We start from the raw sequence: 18333 nt of genomic DNA, 5'->3' as shown, positions 1-18333 counted from the left end.
CTGATTTTGGATGGCGCTGCAATCGTGCACATGATTCGGCCTGGGGCAGCAAAGACATTTCGTGCATATGCAGAGGATGTGTTTTTGCCGCACATCACCCTCTTGCTGCAAACAGTTTCCCGCCTGGATGTGATATGGGATATGTACAGGACAGACAGCCTGAAGAAGACTGCAAGGGAGGTGAGGGGCAAGGGAAAGAGAAAGCGTGTCACACCAACAGGCGCCATACCACCCAACTGGCACACATTCCTCAGGGTAGATGACAACAAAACGGAGCTCTTTAAGTACCTGGCACAGTGTATCCTGCGAATTCCCACTGAGAAGACCATTGTCACCACCCAGGGTTCTATTGCCATTTCCAATGTCCTTGTTGAGCTTAGTGCACTGTCTCCTTGCACCCATGAGGAAGCCGACAGTAGGATAATGACACAGCTAGTGGATGCAGCAAAGGACAGCAAACACATCTTGCTTCGCACCACCGACACAGATGTTGTTGTCCTCGCCGTCGCCTCTGCATCACGCTATCCTGACCACGAAATTTGGGTGGCGATGGGTGTTGGCAAAGACTTCCGGCACATTCCTGCTCACCTTATTGCCAGGAACCTTGGTCCCACCAGCTCATCCTGCCCTTCTCTTTTCCACAGTTTTACTGGGTGCGACACTGTGTTATTTTTCAATGGCATCAGTAAGAAGAAGGCTTGGGAGGTGTGGAGTGTGTTCGATGATGTGACTGAAACTTTCCTTCGGCTGTCAACGCCTCCGTGTAGCTTGACACCTGATGACAGAGCTGTGTTGGAGAGGTTTGTTGTGCTCCTCTACGACAAAGCTAGTAACTGCCTGGATATCAACAGCGCCAGAAGACATCTCTTCATCAAGAAAACCAGGCAGATTGAAAACATTCCACCAACAAGCGATGCTCTGCTACAGCATATCAAAAGGGCAGTCTATCAAGGCAGCTACATTTGGGGCCAGGCAGAAAATCCCACACCTGCATTGCCTAATCCCTCTGAATGGGGTTGGAAAAACAATGACGGAGAGTGGCAACCCCTTTGGACCATCAGCCCTGAAGCATCTACAGCATGCCGCGAGCTTCTCAAGTGTGCCTGCAAGAAGTCATGCAGAACCCAACGCTGCAAATGCTGCAAAGCCGGACTACGGTGTACTGCCCTCTGCAACTGTGTGTGTGCATCTGCTAACAACCCCCAACACTAGGTAAATCAAGCTACATTGCTCTAAACTTCTTGTGTTCCTTCAGTTACGTTCCAGCATGTGCGTTTGCATGTATTCCCGTGGTTGTCATTTTGAAATTATGCTTTAAATAACCAACAAATATTCATATTTTAAGTGGCTCTGTATCAGAACTTAATAAGTTCAGAAAACTGTGCATCTCTGCCAATTTTGAGGGTTGTTGCACTACATGAACGCAAATCTACAATTTTAGACTTTTTTTGTGGCAGCCATTTTGAACATTGCATTAAAATAATCTTTTAAACAAATTTATTTTGGTGGCCCTGTATCAGACCTTGACAAGTACATAAAACTGTACCTCCCTGCCAAATTTGGTGCTTGTAGCATCAACTGAACATAAATTAATAATTTTGCTAAATTACATGTGGCGGCCATTTTGAAATTGTATTAAAAAACACCTTTAAACTAATTTTTCACGATGGCCCTGTATCAGAGTTTGATAAATACATAAAACTGCCTGTCTCTGCCAATTTTGGTGTTTGTTGCATGGAGTGCACAATGAGGCTGTTTTGTGTAACGTACAAGGGCCGCTAGACAGTCAGTGTGTGAGTGCGTGGGTTGTGCGTCAGCGGGGTGTGTGTGTGTGTGTGTGTGTGTGCGTGCGCGTGCATGCGTGCGTAGGCTACGTTCTTGCGTGTGTGCGTTCGAATGAGAAAGAAGAGAGAGAGAGGATTGAAGAATGAGGTCACGCTCTCTGTCACATGGATACATATACACACACTGAAGGATGCCTCGGACACGAAGACTTGCCAACAACTGTGGTTGGACATGCTTTTGAAATGGAATATTTTTTCGACATGATTTCTGGACATACGAATCCCGCTGTGTTGCCTACTGATGTTGCGAATGATGAAGGTTTTGAGTTGACTGACCTTGAGGATGTATTGCATCAGGCGTTTATCGTCTCAAATTATATCCTTGCTACTTTTCAGGACGGTCAACTAATAATAATAATAATACGAATATTTATAACGCGCACATATCTCACCAACAGGCGACTCAAGGCGCACATACACTCATTCACACACACGGAGACTTAAAGTCACTAGCACACACACACCATCAACCATTAAAATATGTACAGTTATTCAGGGTGGGATGGGGTGGGCAGTGTAGAATGCATGGATTATTTGGAAAAAAGGAATGTCTTGAGTGCAGATTTGAATGATTCGAGGGACTGTTGTTGACGGAGGGGGAGAGGTAGTGTGTTCCATTGGCTAGGTGCTTGGAAAGAAAATGAGCATTCATGGTAACTTGGATAGTCAACGTTTTTATTTGTTTGATTCCCATCAAAGAAACAGAAATGGTAACCATTCTTCAAATGGCGCTGCAGTTTTGATGTCATCAAGTTAATTCCTTTGCAGAATTGATTGATTTTCTCAAAAGCCATTATCAATGTGTTTATCAATTAACACCTGTTCATTTCTGTCCAACTGCAATGCAAACTCAATGTGGAGGAAACAAGGATTCATTACAAACAAGTCATCCCTGTACATCAACAGATTTATGTACCTCAATCAATACTGCTGGTATGAGTGACAGGAATCTAAAAGAAACAAGTCGCGTAAGGCGAAAATACAATATTTAGTCAAGTAGCTGTCGAACTCACAGAATGAAAGTGAACGCAACGCAACGCAGCAAGACCGTATACTCGTAGCATCGTCACTCCACCGCCCGTGGCAAAGGCAGTGCCCGTGGAATTGACAAGAAGAGCGGGGTATTCGTTGCGCTGAGAAGGATAGCACGCTTTTCTGTACCTCTCTTCGTTTTTAACTTTCTGAGCGTGTTTTTAATCCAAACATATCATATCTATATATTTTTGGAATCAGGAACCGACAAGGAATAAGATGAAAGTGTTTTTAAATTGATTTCGAAAAAAAAATTTTGATAATAATTTTTATATATTTAATTTTCAGAGCTTGTTTTTAATCCGAATATAACATATTTATATGTTTCTGGAATCAGCAAATGATGGAGAATAATATAAACGTAAATTTGGATCGTTTTATAAATTTTTATTTTTTTTTACAATTTTCAGATTTTTAATGACCAAAGTCATTAATTAATTTTTAAGCCACCAAGGTGAAATGCAATTTCGAACCCCGGGCTTCGTCGAAGAGTACTTGACCAAAATTTCAACCAATTTGGTTGAAAAATGAGGGCGTGACAGTGCCGCCTCAACTTTCACGAAAAGCCGGATATGACGTTATCAAAGACATTTATCAAAAAAATGAAAAAAACGTTCGGGGATTTCATACCCAGGAACTCTCATGTCAAATTTCATAAAGATCGGTCCAGTAGTTTAGTCTGAATCGCTCTACACACACACACACACACACACACACGCACACACACACACACGCACGCACATACACCACGACCCTCGTTTCGATTCCCCCTCGATGTTAAAATATTTAGTCAAAACTTGACTAAATATAAAAACAACCAAACGCAAATGTACTACTACTTCTACGACTCGTTTGAATGTAAAACAGAAATGTAACACTGTCTGTGACAATGACGGTTCTACGACTCGTTTGAATGACGGTATAGATCGAACCTTAACCCACAACTACGAAAATTTGTGTCAGACTTTTTTGAACAGGAAAATATGCCTCTGTTCAACAGTAACCAACACATGGAAGATGTTTTTGAAACTTACAGAAATGTAACACTAGCCTATCTGTGACAATGTTGCTTTTGAATTGAACCCACATTTGTTGAACAGGAGAGAATGTTCCTGTTCAACAGTGCCCAAAACACTGAATCTGACGTTTTTGAATCTTTTCTGTCATCTAACTGAATCTGACGTTTTTGAATCTTTTCTGTCATCTAACCCAATTGCTCATGACTTCATCGATCTTGAACGTGCCTACTTTTCAAAGAAAGACAGACAAAGCGAAATCTGCATGTTAGCCATCTGCCTGAAATGGTCAATGCACTTTTGTAAAATTGTCACAGCTGTTATATGCACTTTTGTGAAATGGTCAGTGCTGTTGTGCACTTATGCAAAACTTGGTGCTGTGCTGTTAACATTTGAACAAAATGCATTTTGTTCAAATGTTTAGTGCAACTTGCTACTATATAATCGCTGTATGCGCTTTGTGGTAATAATGCACTTTTGTCAAAAGTTTGCGCTAAATGTTGGCACTATGCATCATTGTTGGAGCACCCTCCTGTAGTAGATGCACCATGCATAAAAATGTACTGTGAAATGTTTCGTGTAAATTATTGTCACAATAAATTAATGTTTTGTGCGCCCCCATGTATGTGTTCTGTGCTAATAATGCACGGTTGTGAAATGTCCGTACACATTTTGTGGCACTATGTAATTGTTAGTGCATCCTCCTGCGGATGCTTCGTGCTAAAATTGCACTTCCATTAAAATATTGTACGCTCATGTCAACTGGTACTATATTTTCAATTGTTTCTCTGTCAATTTCAGATGTTTGTTTCCAATTACTTCAGTATCTCCCTGTTGCAATTCCAGGTGATTCATTATGCATGTGCCAATCAGTTTGAGGTGTTTAATTCTGATTCCTGTATTTACAGTGTAAAATTAAAACTATTGTTTTCAAACATTCCTATGACACCTGGTAATGGTTCTGTGTTTTTTTGTAATTTGTATTTTGTTTTTCTGCAATAAATATTTGAATGGATCTGAGACTGACTTCAGTACTTACTTTTACCACTCTTTTTCACCACATTCCCACGTACAGATATTGCAATATCAACTCTTCCTTTCTACCTGTTTCAAACAAGCTCTATTTTTTAATTAAAAAGGTTTTTTTTCTTGTGGCTGTTTGATCAATTATGGCAAGCATTGACTGAAATAAACAATTTATATATATCCAGCACAACATGCAATTCATTAACTTTTGACCCTAACCTTTAACACTTCCCAAAATAAATCTTTGGTGGACATTGCATCGACGCTGTTCATTTTGAATGAACATTTTTCTTGTTAGATCAGTGGTCTATGCCGGCGCATAGTTGTGTATTGACTGGATCAATCGCCAACTCGCTGCGCTCGCGGTAAGTGCTGACAACCGGAAGAAAGCTGCATTCCGAAAAAAGTCACTTCCGTTTCGCCATTTTTCGATGATGCCAGAGAAGTGAACCATGATTTCAAGATGCCCGGTGCAAATTGTTGTATGCCTGGATGCAGCGTGAGCTCACTAAGATCTTCAACGCTTATAACTTTCCATGGTATACCAAACGGAAAAGCGGATGCCGAATGGAGAGCTGCTCTTCCACAAAATCAACCGTGCTGACAAGCTTTTCAACCCGAAGAATGCGAGGATGTTCCCGACATTTCAAAGAAACATGCTTCAAATACGGTACGTAAAAAAACTAGTAATATAGCGAAAATAAGCTTTCATCTGATTGTCTGTGCTGTGTTGTTTTGCTTGTAATGCTTCAAGTGACGAAGCTCTAGTAGTATCAATCAATCAGTATGAGGCTTAGTACTTGTAGTAACTAGTACTTTTACAGCTCGCAGACAAAAAATAACACAATCGTATTCTGAATCATACATTGACAAAGGCGTAATTCTGAGCTATAATTATTAGGTAATGGGGAAAAAACCACTCTTTGTTCTTGTGATAATGTGTTTTTGAATATATTCTAGTAAACTTCTGGGTTAGAACTTAGATTTCTTTTGTTGTTTTACTCGGTCACTGAGTCAGTCTTGTTCATTCTTGACAGATTTGCAGTAGTGTGTTTTACTAATTCTTGTTTCTATTTCAATAGATCTAAATGTATAGGTCTGTTTAGTTAATTTAACTTATAATTTCGACTCAGCATTTTAAACATTTTCTTTGCATGTTTTTTTGCTGGGCCTACAGGCAAGTGAGCACTCATTCCAGGAAGTCTGCCAACCAACCATGTGCTACAGAAGTCAGTAGAAACACCAAAGACTCCAGCCAGGAAACCCCCAGTGAGTAAAAATTGCTGTTATTTGCCCAGTATAGTATGCTATTAGTGATACTGATAGTGATAATATGCTACTTGTAACTCTTTTGTGAGTACCAGTACATGTATACTGGGTGTTTTCTCAGTTTTTGTCCGCTGTCAGTGTGAGATTTATATTGTGGTATAACCTGTTTTTCTAGTTTCATGGTTTAGCCACGACTCACTTTGAATGAGGGTCATCTGCCAGGCATTTAGCTGATTATCTGATAAGTGATATTTTTTAATTTGCTATTTATAAATTACAGTTACAGTAAACTAACACTGTCGCACAAAGTATGTGACTTTAAAAAAAGATTTGTTTGAAATCATGTAAGCTCTGTCCACTAGATGATGGAGAAGGGAATTTTTCCAGTTGAGTCTGCAACATGGATTTTTTCTCTCTCGGATAACAAATACAGTATGGTAGGAAAAATTTAGGGTTGGTGTGGCGATAACTTCTTCTTCTGCGTTCGTGGGCTGAAACTCCCATGTACACTCGTGTTTTTACGTGTATGACCGTTTTTACCCCGCCATTTAGGCAGCCACACGCCGCTTTCGGAGGAAGCATGCTGGGTATTTTCGTGTTTCCATAACCCACCGAACTCTGACATGGATTACAGGATCTTTTCCGTGCGCACTTGGTCTTGTGGTTGCGTGTATGTACACACGAAGGGGGATAAGTCACTAGCAGGTCTGCACACAAGTTGACCTGGGAGATCGGAAAAATCTCCACTCTTAACCCACCAGGCGGCCGCAGCCGGGATTCGAACCCTCGACCTTCCGATTACGAGGCCGACGTCTTACCACCCCGCCACAGCGCCCGTCGTGTGGCGATAACAATAAAGATATGTCATAGTGACTTGACTAATTGATTTGAATTCTGCTGCAGGTCAGTCGCCCCCCACCTCCTGCTCCTGACCTGGTTGCCTACTACAACTTCGAGGAAATACGACAGGACACCCTTCAGCTTGCTGCACCATGGTGTCTCTTGGAGAACAGCAAGGAACAGATACAGGTGGGAATAACCGAAGCCAGCCAAGTTATGATTACGTACTCCAGCAGACATCAACTTGTGGTCGACGTGCGTGGGTTTTGCTCAAAATACGTAAGTATTCGTCAGTGTTTGGCTTCTCGAATTAAGTTTCAACTTAATCTCTGTCTCGAACCACAGGCGGAAGGTATCGTTCACTGGACCACTACTTACATAGAAAGACTATACTGAACGAATCGTCGGTAAGCTTACCACACTGTCATACTGTCATACTCATAGTGATATCACTGATACATTTGTACAGGTATTAAAACATGGCTGTTTGCTGAAAAAATCGTTGTGAAAAATTGTAATGTCTCTGAAGTTTGATTCAGTCCGTCATTCATTTTGATGGGAAGTCAACCCTTGGTGAGGCTAATACTAATATTGTTTTGATCTGTATTCTGCCAGTGCCATTGCCAACTGCCATTGTTGTTCTTGTGGAGTTCTAGAACAAGCTCTGGTTTGAATGACCAGCTAAAATTAATGCTAATAGTAAATAAGTACATTATTTTTGCATTAGCGGGGTATACAAAATATTTTATTAAAAAAATACCGCATGGTTTTGCTTGATCAAATCATTTATCAGCTAACAATATGCTTTTATTTCAGTTGGACCTGACTTGAGCATGATTCCGTTGTCTCCGCAACAACAGCTTGATTGAGATACAGGCATGTCCAGTTTTCAGCAAGTGCAGGCTGAGTGTGAAGATCTGATTGCTGATCTAGACACAACATAAGCTGCTTGACACTATTCCAAGGTAAGCGAGAAGCTTTGAAAATAGTTACTTTAATTCAGTAATGCGTAATTATGTATGCAATACTCCTGCTGGTGAGTTCACTACAAACAGGTAGTACATTAGAACTAGAAGAATAGGTTCCACAAGAACATTTCTGACTGTTGATGCCACTAAAACTCTCGTTACATCCTGCATTCTGTGTAGATTAGATTACAGCAAATCCCTTCTCATAGGCTGCCCTGACTCCACTCTCCAACCCTTGCAAAAAGTACAACACTCTGCAGCACTCCTCTCATGAAAGAACTTCACTGGCTTCCTGTGTCTCAACGTATTAAGTATAAAGCTGCCTGCTTCTGCTACAAGATCATCTCTGAATCGGCACCTGCCTATCTTTCGGAACTGGACTCCCTCTCGCACCCTTCATTCTTCTGCTGATGCTCGACTTCTCCGTCAAGGTTGCTTTAAACGCAAGGCTCATGGCTTCCGCACGTTTTCATATCATGGCCCTCAGTTATGGAATTCACTCCCCTTTCTATTACGTCACTCTCCATACATTTCATCTTTTAAGTCCAATTTGAAAACTCACTTGTTCCAACAACATTACGGATAGTTCCTTAGGCCAAACAAAAAAATAGTCTGTTTACGGTAACATCGGCCCAAAAAATAGGGTCGGTAGGTCGGGATTTTTTTTTTCTCCAAAAAACATCAAATTATTTTGCCAAAAAACAAACTTTGTTTTAAAATTTTGATTTTTTTTTTCCCCCCAAATGCCAAAAAAAAGTCTAGGGTCGCGCAAAAAAATAGGGTCGGTCGGGATACCGTAAACAGACTTCTTTTTTTTTGGCCTTAGCATAGAGTCTGGGGATGTGAGATGTGCATGATGTGTTGTTTGAATCTGACAGTGATTGTATGAATTTTTTATACACGTATTGTTGTCACGCGCTTTGAACTTCTGATAAGGCGCTTTATAAATGCCCGTTATTATTATTATTATTATAAGTAGATACACACTTGTAAACTTATGTTAGTTTTCACACGTGAGCATGAAGTGCCTTTATGAGGAATGTATAGTGGCTTGCAATATTGAATTTGAGGGATGTTTGCAGTTATGTAATATATTAGCACAGCTCAGTTTTCTTCAGGGTTCCGTGAGAACAGTGAAATTCTCCTTTGAGGACTGAAAAATATCTTGGATAATTGGTCTTAATTGGGGGTGGGGGGGGGGGGGGGGGGGGGGGGAGATTTAAAACATAAGTACATTCACATGTGTTTTTCATTTTCACTGTGTAAAGGTGGGGAGGTCCTTCTCTACTTGTTTCTTTGTTTTCCCATTGACATATATTTTTGTTCTTGTCTATATTTTTTACATAGGTGCTGTCCTCATCCCCAGCCGACTGTTTCCGCTGAAGCCGTGAAGGATGCTTCTTAATGTAGGCGTGGACATCTTTTTCGTCGCCGTGCAAGGCTTCCAGTTCCAGTACCATATAATTTTGTGAATACTCTGGGGACCTGTCATCAACTTTGGAAGGACGCTTTATTTTAACACTTTGTACCCCATCTATGTTGACCAAGATTTTTTAAGCCGAGACCAGCTGTGCTGCAGCAGGTCACTCAGAATTGTAGAAACTGTATCAACAGGCTAGAATCCTGGCGTTAGATCAACGTTACAGGAAGCGACTGAAGTTAACAGTCTAAGCAGGATGCGGATATGTGCCGAATGATAACAGATGCAATGTACATAGTGACTGTGTGTACCTGGGAGACAAGGAGTTAAGACCACATCTGAACTGAGGATTTAGTCTCTCCATAATCAAACGCTGAAGAAGATTTCAGAATGAACTTTGTTAGATAAATTATGGTTGTTATGATCGTCACATTTTAGGTCCCCCCCTTCCCCCCTTTTCAAACTTCCCCGCTTTTCAGACCTTACATTTTTGGATTTTCTGTTCACAACCTGTTGTACATTTACCTAGATATTAAGCAGATTTCCTCCTTTTTAAGACCAGCTTATTTTTTTATTCTTGGAGGCCTGAAAAGGGTGTTTGGAAGGACACTGTATTTGTTTGTTCGAAATTCAGAATTCAAATAATTCTTCATCAACGAGTTATTACTGCCTCACCATAGCAGTTAGGCCAGTCTTACTAACTCTTACTTTTATTAATGTGCCGTGATGCAAAGACGTTGAGCAGTTTTCAGATGTTTATGAATCTAGGGCTTTCAAAATTTACTGACATACAATACAATACAATACAATAAAATAACTTTATTAATCTCTAAAAGAGAAATTGCATTGCTGAGCTTTTGTGTCCGTAATAATAACATACATAAAACATTCAAAAATAAACATTTGTTCTTTGTCATGCATACATTCTTGTGTTCTTATACATTTCTTCATGTTGGACTCCATGACATCCAAACATGAAGTTCAGTTACCCCTTTTTAACTTTGAAGGTCACATTGTGGGCGAATTTTTAGCAAAAAGTTGGAACATGGTATGACTGTTCTTACTCACAAGGGAAGTGATTTTGTTATTTACTGATTTTCATTTTGTGTGGCCTTCTTTCACCCATTTAATCATTCATAAATGTTCATACCCAAGGGAAGTAATTCACATATATCTATGGCCAATGTTTTCACAGGGCGTCTATAGTGTGGATGAACACTGTCTCCACTCAAAATAGTCCTTTGCTATTGTACATTGTGAATCAGCATTTTTGTTTTTGTCCTGTTTGAATAAAGTGCAATCATTTTACAACCAAAGTGTTAATGTTAAAGATGTTTACATAATGTGTGAAGGATGATGCATTTGAAAACTAATATTGTTAAATGTAAATTGACCTGTGACAAGTCAGCATAGTGCAATATCCAAGCATGAAACCCGCACACAATTCCCAAACAACATGCTTTCTTTTCCACAAAATTCCATCCAGTGGAAAACAATTATGTGAACGTCATAACATGGTGTTTTTTTACATTAATAATCAAGCCTTACACCAACTAAAATGGTGTTAATAGGCATTTGAGCAAGCTTTAACACCAACATAACATGGAGTTAATAGGCATTTGAGCAAGCTTTAACACCAACATAACATGGGGTTTTGCATGTTATACCAGCAATAACATGATGTTAATCACATTACAAGCAAGCTGTAACACCACCAAAACAAGCAGTTTTGCAAGTTAAGTCTACGATAACATGATGTTAATCACATTACAAGCAAGCTGTAACACCACCAAAACAAGCAGTTTTGCAAGTTAAGTCTACGATAACATGATGTTAATCACATTACAAGCAAGCTGTAACACCACCAAAACAAGCAGTTTTGCAAGTTAAGTCTACGATAACATGATGTTACTTGGCGTTAAACCAAAGCTTTAATGCCATCAAAACTTGGAATTTTTGCATGTTACAGACATGCTGTAACATGGTTTAACATGATGTTTTGACCGTCGCAAAACGCGCTGAAATTCCAGGCAATTTCGCTGCGATAACTTCAACAAAATCCAATCAAAATCTGGCGTTGTCGTGAACACCAAAATGTGATAAACCCATTGAAACTTGAAGTTTTGTTGGGATTTTGAGTAGTTTTGTAAGATACAAAACGCCACTTTTCGCCCAGTGAACCTCTGTCTCTCTGTCTGTCCGTCTTTCTCTTGCTACCCCATCCCCACCCCACCCCCACCACCACCACCACAGCCACCCACACCTCTTCCTTCTCGCAGTGCAATGTTTTGATGTTGTTGCTGACATGAAACTATTGCTACTTCCAACGTACATTTTTGGGCAGTGCTATTTCATGAAAGCAAAATCCTGTGCGTTTTTTGTTTTGCTTAGTTTGAGAATGATCTGTTCTTGTTTGACATGCTACTGCTGCACTTGGAAATAATGTGACTTGCCATTTCCAGTTGTCGTCCAGCAGATTTCTGTGAAATGTAAGATCTCGGTGTGTGTGTGTGTGTGTGTGTGTGTGTGTGTGTGTGTGTTCACAGAAGTTATCATGGCCGCCGCTTCAGCCACCAGCAGCAGTGAGCTACCAGAATGCCCTGTCTGCCATGACGGCTATCAAGAGCCAAAGATACTGCCGTGTACACACCTGGTGTGCAAAAAGTGCGTCGTGTCGTGGCTGCACAAGGCAGGGGTCAAGGGAGGCTGTCCGCTCTGCAGGGCCCCCATCCTGCCCCCCACTTCCCGAGATCAGCGTGACCTGGACACTTTGGTCAATGACCTGCCCACTGACCTGGCCACCATGGCTCTAGTGGACAGTCACAACACGCTCAGCGGTCAGCACGTCTGTATGATCTGTGAGGACAACACTGCTGCCACGTCATTCTGCCTGCAGTGTGACATCAAGATCTGCAAAGATTGCGTCAAGACTCACAAGAAGATACCGGGAACCAGGAAACATGTCATTGAAGACTTGAACAAACTAAGTCCGCAACGATTGGCTGAGATTAACCGCGCATGTTGTAACGTGCATGATGACGAGCCGGCTAAAGTCTATTGCTCCACCCACCAAGAGCTCATTTGCATGTTGTGCGCGACAACCAATCACCGCAGCTGTGCAGAGGTCAAGGCCATTACAGACGTGGCGACAGAGAAGAGAAGAGAACTGGAACAACAGGCACAGAGACTGAGGGCTATGGAGACAGCACTGGCAGCACAGGTCTGGGTTTAACCTTTAGAATTTGATTGTATTCTTCCGTAACATTTTTGTTTAGCTCAATTTCTTGTGCATTTAAAGTGTAATTGTTTTGACAAAAGTTATTGCGTTTTTGAAGGCTCTTTCTTCGTTTCGTTATTTTTTTCTTTCTGAATTTAAAAGAATGTTAAGACTGATGAGCTGTCTTGACTTGACTTGCTACATCTTAATCGCAAATATCATTTTTATCGTTTCCGAGTAAACTTGCATGAGGTTTTATGAGATTATGATCTTAGCGACAGCTGTTAGTGTGGTGAATGCATACTGTATCGTTGATTCATTTCATTTTCAACAACAGCAATAACACTTATCTTTTAAAATTCATACACAAAATATAGAAGAATGCAGCATTCATGTTTTACACCGACTTTTAGAGATGGCATAGTCATTTGTTTTATTTACTCGTTCAGATCAAAGAGGTCAAGGACATGTTCCCCTCCATGCGAAAAAAGGTCAAGGACACGTTCGATGACCTTGAACAGTGGGTGGAGAAGCGACGTCAGGAGGTCAACACGCTGATACAAGCTGAGGAAGACGCCACCATGACGTCACTGGCGGAGCTGGAGAAATGGCGGGCGGCCCTAGCACTGAACATTGCCAGCGTTGGAAAGCTGGTGCAGTCAGCGTCTGGAGGGGCTCTGCTGGGGATGGTGAACAGTCTGACGCCACGACTCAACGACCTGGAGTCACAGACCGGAACGACACGCAAGATAGAGACTGCAGACTTGACCTTCAACTTCCAGAAACTGGATCAACTGAAGGCTGACATCGCCTCACTGGGTACGACAGTCTTTCTGCAATTGTGAAGTTATTCCCCCCCCCCCCCCCCCATGTTAGTCGATTAGTTACCCCGATGATCTCTTACACCATTAATTGCAGTACAACGCAAAGGCTTCAGAGTCAACAGAAAACTTACGTCACAATTGTTTTGTGAAGAAGAGAACCAGTAACTACCATCTAATGGTGTAATGATATATGATATTTGATGGGATATATGCTTGTGTGTGTTGAAAGCTGTTTGGTTTGCATTACCAAAAGTTGTGAGAATACTCAGACACGATTGGATCGTTTTACATTAGTATGAGACTATTTTTTCGCGTGAACGTGGCATGACATGATTGCAAAATAAAAATACGCAAAAAAGGGCTTACACATAAAACGAACATTTTCAAGGACCACAATCTGTTTACAGGACAGATAACAAAGCCCACCTCGACACCTACAACGTTGCAGCAGCCTACACAGCCAGCACCAGCCACATCTACAGCGACAACACGACGGACTGCAGACAAACCCAGACGGGCGGAGCTGGCCAAAGTTCTCAGAGTTGGGGACCGGGTCAAACCGGGACCGGACTGGAGCGGTTCCCGGCTGGTAAGACATCGTGTTCCTCTCCTGTCTGACACACAGTTGGCACCATCATCTCTGTCGCTCTGTCGTAGGTGTCACTGACCTAAAACTGATGCTATGGATGTTCAGATTCTGCTTTTATTCAGATACAACTTACTGTTGCTGTTGTGTAATATGTGAGGTAAGACAGCGTGTTCCTCTCCTGCCTGGCATGTCTGTTTCTCACCGAAATTAAACTAATGTAAGAATATTGAGTTTCTGCTTCAGTTCAGTTGCGACTTACTGGTACATTCTGTTCTGTAACATTTGTTATAAACTGGATTCCGAAAGAAAAGTTCTAATAAAATAAATGAAGATAAACAAACGCACTGAAGGAAATTCACACCCGCAAAGCTAACACAGAGATACACACACACACACACACACACACACACACACACACACACACACACACACGCACAAACACGACTCCGCCCTTCCCTTCTTCCCCCCACACACGCACACACACACACACACATACACCACACACACACACACACATACACACACATACACACAACCTCACACACACACACACGCACACGCACACACAAACTCACGCTCACGCACACACTCACACACACACACACACACACACACACACACACACACACACACACACACACACACACACACTGACAGTGACAGACAAGCAGTGAACAGTGTGTACTGTGTGCAGGGCTGGACAGGCACAGTGACGGCCATCCCGTCAAGAAAAGCAGTAGGGGTCTCTTGGATCTAGCAGGCTGGGTGGACGTGGAGTGGGATCATGGTGTAGGTGAACACTGTCACTGTATGGGAAATAATGACCAGTATGACCTGGACCTGCTGTGACCGGCCTTCGTCACCCTCCACCGCAGCTCCCCGCACGATTCAACACAGTGTGTTGTGCAAGTGAACATAAGCTTACAGCTCAAAACAATATTTATTATCACCAGTTTATAGTTGTTCTAATGAGAAAACCTCTGAATAATTAAAATTATTTTTTGAGAATTCCCGGGGCATTGATATTACAATGTTCGGTATAGAGGTGTCGTGAAATGAACAATGAAAACCCAAAGTAAAGCTCATTTAATTCTAACGTACTGCTTACACAAAACGTCACTAAACATCACACAACTTGATGGTAAGAAAGGTCACTTTTGTACAAGGAAAGGACACATGCTTTAGTTAGCAAAAATATCAGTACAACATGAATTGTTTCAAACGCTGAATTTACTGATCAAAGGAAATTATATTGTAGAAATCGTGATTTTAAAACTCTTTTGCACGATTCACTATTGGTTGATTTGACTGTTTGGGCTTCTTCTTCTTCTTCGTCGTTCACTAACTGTAGGGGCAACAACCACGAATCATTGTCTCCCTTTATCTGTGTGTCTGCCTCATGATGTACGTCATGTTCTCTGCCAGGTTACTAAACAGGGCTCCCCAAAATGTGGCTCCCTGTGTTGTAGACGCACTGGAAGCCAAAAACACGAACTAGAAATTCATGGAGGGGGTCCCACGACTCACTCAAACTGAACAGGGCGGGTCCTGGGTCGCACTCTGCATACGTAGTATACATTATCATGCGTGCCACCAGTACTGTTTTCAACCCTACACATTAAAGTTGTTTTAGCGTTCGTGGGGAACAATGCGAAGTAAAGTTTTGTTAATGCTGGTTTGACCTAATTTGTTTCAGCCACTGATGTCATCTGATTTTGTTTTACTTTGTCTTAACTTTTATAAATATAATCATCTGGATAGTAACAGCCGTTAAAGGCTGAATGTTCTTTTGTAAGATTTGTAAGATGTACAATTGTAAATTGTGTGGTGAACAATTACACTGGTTTTTTTTCTAAATTCTGGAGGGGAAGGGGGGGGGGGGGGGGCATTACAACAATTCTGATTTTGCTTGTTAGCTTGTCGTGTTTTTGCTTCTAGCTGCTGTTGATATTTTAGCTGTATTGTGCGTTTAAACAACACATTTGACGTAAACCAAAACTCACAACATTTGTTCGTCTACTTTTCCAAAGTGTTCTAATCGTTCTGAAATAAACTTTAAATTTGCCTTGCTGTACGTGTGTGAGAGAGAGTGTGTGTGTGTGTGTGTGTGTGTGTGTGTGTGTGTGTGTGTGTGTGTGTGTGTGTGTGTATGTGTGTGTGTATGTGTGTGTGTGTGTGTGTGTGTGTGTGTGTGTGTGTGTGTACGTACGCGTGACATAACTTTTCAAAGTTTCATAATTCACCAGATCATTCCAAAAAAAGTAAGCTCGGATGTTAGCTCCCCAGACTCCTTTGCGAAAATCAAACACTACCGTGTTTTAGCCTAGCAATAAGTGAGACGCCTGGCTGTCTGCAAACTCTACAGTTCACCCAGCAACATGATTCAGCAGCACACCATACTGCCAGGCGGTGAGTACTAGATACAGTTGGCAACTAGAACACTCCCCCTCCCCCTCATAGAACATCATTAGTCTACATACGCAGGCATGAACTGTCACGGGCAAAGGAGCAGTGCATGTCTTTGCCAGAACCTATCAAGCTTCAAGCACAAAGAGAAAAGGAGCTCCAAACAGAGTACACCGATTCCCGGAGAGCAGTGCTTGTCTTTACCAGAACCTATCAATCTTCAAGCACAAAGAGAAAAGGAGCTCCAAACAGAGCACACAGATTCCCGGAGAGCAGTGCTTGTCTTTACCAGAACCTATCAATCTTCAAGCACAAAGAGAAAAGGAGCTCCAAACAGAGCACACAGATTCCCGGAGAGCAGTGCTTGTCTTTACCAGAACCTATCAAGCTTCAAGCACAAAGAGAAAAGGAGCTCCAAACAGAGCACACAGATTCCCGGAGAGCAGTGCTTGTCTTTACCAGAACCTATCAAGCTTCAAGCACAAAGAGAAAAGGAGCTCCAAACAGAGCACACAGATTCCCGGAGAGCAGTGCTTGTCTTTACCAGAACCTATCAAGCTTCAAGCACAAAGAGAAAAGGAGCTCCAAACAGAGCACACAGATTCCCGGAGAGCAGTGCATGTCTTTGTCAGAACCTATCAAGCTTTAAGCACAAAGAGAAAAGGAGCTCCAAACAGAGTACACAGATTCCCGGAGAGCAGTGCATGTCTTTGTCAGAACCTATCAAGCTTCAAGCACAAAGAGAAAAGGAGCTCCAAACAGAGTACACAGATTCCCGGAGAGCAGTGCATGTCTTTGTCAGAACCTATCAAGCTTCAAGCACAAAGAGAAAAGGAGCTCCAAACAGAGCACACAGATTCCCGGAGAGCAGTGCTTGTCTTTACCAGAACCTATCAAGCTTCAAGCACAAAGAGAAAAGGAGCTCCAAACAGAGCACACAGATTCCCGGAGAGCAGTGCTTGTCTTTACCAGAACCTATCAAGCTGCAAGCACAAAGAGAAAAGGAGCTCCAAACGGAGTACACAGATTCCCGGAGAGCAGTGCATGTCTTTGTCAGAACCTATCAAGCTTCAAGTACAAAGAGAAAAGGAGCTCCAAACAGAGTACACAGATTCCCGGAGAGCAGTGCATGTCTTTGTCAGAACCTATCAAGCTTCAAGTACAAAGAGAAAAGGAGCTCCAAACAGAGTACACAGATTCCCGGAGAGCAGTGCATGTCTTTGTCAGAACCTATCAAGCTGCAAGCACAAAGAGAAAAGGAGCTCCAAACAGAGTACACAGATTCCCGGAGAGCAGTGCTTGTCTTTGTCAGAACCTATCAAGCTTCAAGCACAAAGAGAAAAGGAGCTCCAAACAGAGTACACAGATTCCCGGAGAGCAGTGCATGTCTTTGTCAGAACCTATCAAGCTTCAAGCACAAAGAGAAAAGGAGCTCCAAACAGAGTACAGAGATTCCTGGAGAGCAACCGAAGCGACTCAGAACACGCCAGACTGAGGCAGTTCTGGAGTCTTGCATGACGGAACGTCTCATCGACCACTGATGAGTTGAATGAGTCTCTGAAAAGACTGAAGCGTCCGACGATGCCTGGCCCTAACGGAATCACCAACGAAATGTTGACACATCCTGGACAGGGAGTAAAACGATTCCTTGTGGTCATTTACAGCCACAGCTGGTCAACAGGCAAGATTCCAACCTGCTGGACAGAAGCTCACACCCAGCCTGTCCTGACAAAGGAGAAGGACAGGTGTGATCCACGAAGCCACCCGTCCATCAGTCTCCTCAGCTGTGTTAGGAAGCTTAAGGAAAGACTTGTCAACAATAGACTTCTTTTACATCTTGAGTTGAAATCTGTGTTCACCAATGCCCAGACAGTCTATCGGC

General features: G+C 42.0%; 2 protein-coding genes and 1 long non-coding RNA gene across 3 annotated transcripts in view; all 3 read left to right on the top strand.

Moving 5' to 3' along the window:
- Positions 1–18333, top strand: part of LOC138975636 (transcription intermediary factor 1-beta-like) — a 122464-nt gene that overhangs the window by 42073 nt on the left and 62058 nt on the right. The gene's annotated exons all lie outside the window — the stretch shown is intronic.
- Positions 1–18333, top strand: part of LOC138975635 (E3 ubiquitin-protein ligase TRIM33-like) — a 47768-nt gene that overhangs the window by 21829 nt on the left and 7606 nt on the right. Inside the window, exons 3-5 of the mRNA XM_070348369.1 lie at positions 11962–12635; positions 13082–13451; positions 13864–14045. Coding sequence (XP_070204470.1) covers positions 11970–12635; positions 13082–13451; positions 13864–14045 — 1218 coding nt within the window. The 5' untranslated portion in view covers positions 11962–11969. The remainder of the gene's footprint in view (positions 1–11961; positions 12636–13081; positions 13452–13863; positions 14046–18333) is intronic.
- LOC138975629 (uncharacterized) lies at positions 7245–10731 on the top strand. Its single transcript, XR_011458698.1, has 3 exons — positions 7245–7306; positions 7844–7992; positions 9343–10731. It is a non-coding gene; the product is annotated as an uncharacterized lncRNA (long non-coding RNA).

Source organism: Littorina saxatilis, linkage group LG9, assembly GCF_037325665.1.
Source record: "Littorina saxatilis isolate snail1 linkage group LG9, US_GU_Lsax_2.0, whole genome shotgun sequence".
NCBI lineage: Eukaryota > Metazoa > Mollusca > Gastropoda > Littorinimorpha > Littorinidae > Littorina > Littorina saxatilis.
Note: the sequence above shows the minus strand (reverse complement) of the source record. Positions and strands in the feature narration are given on the sequence as shown.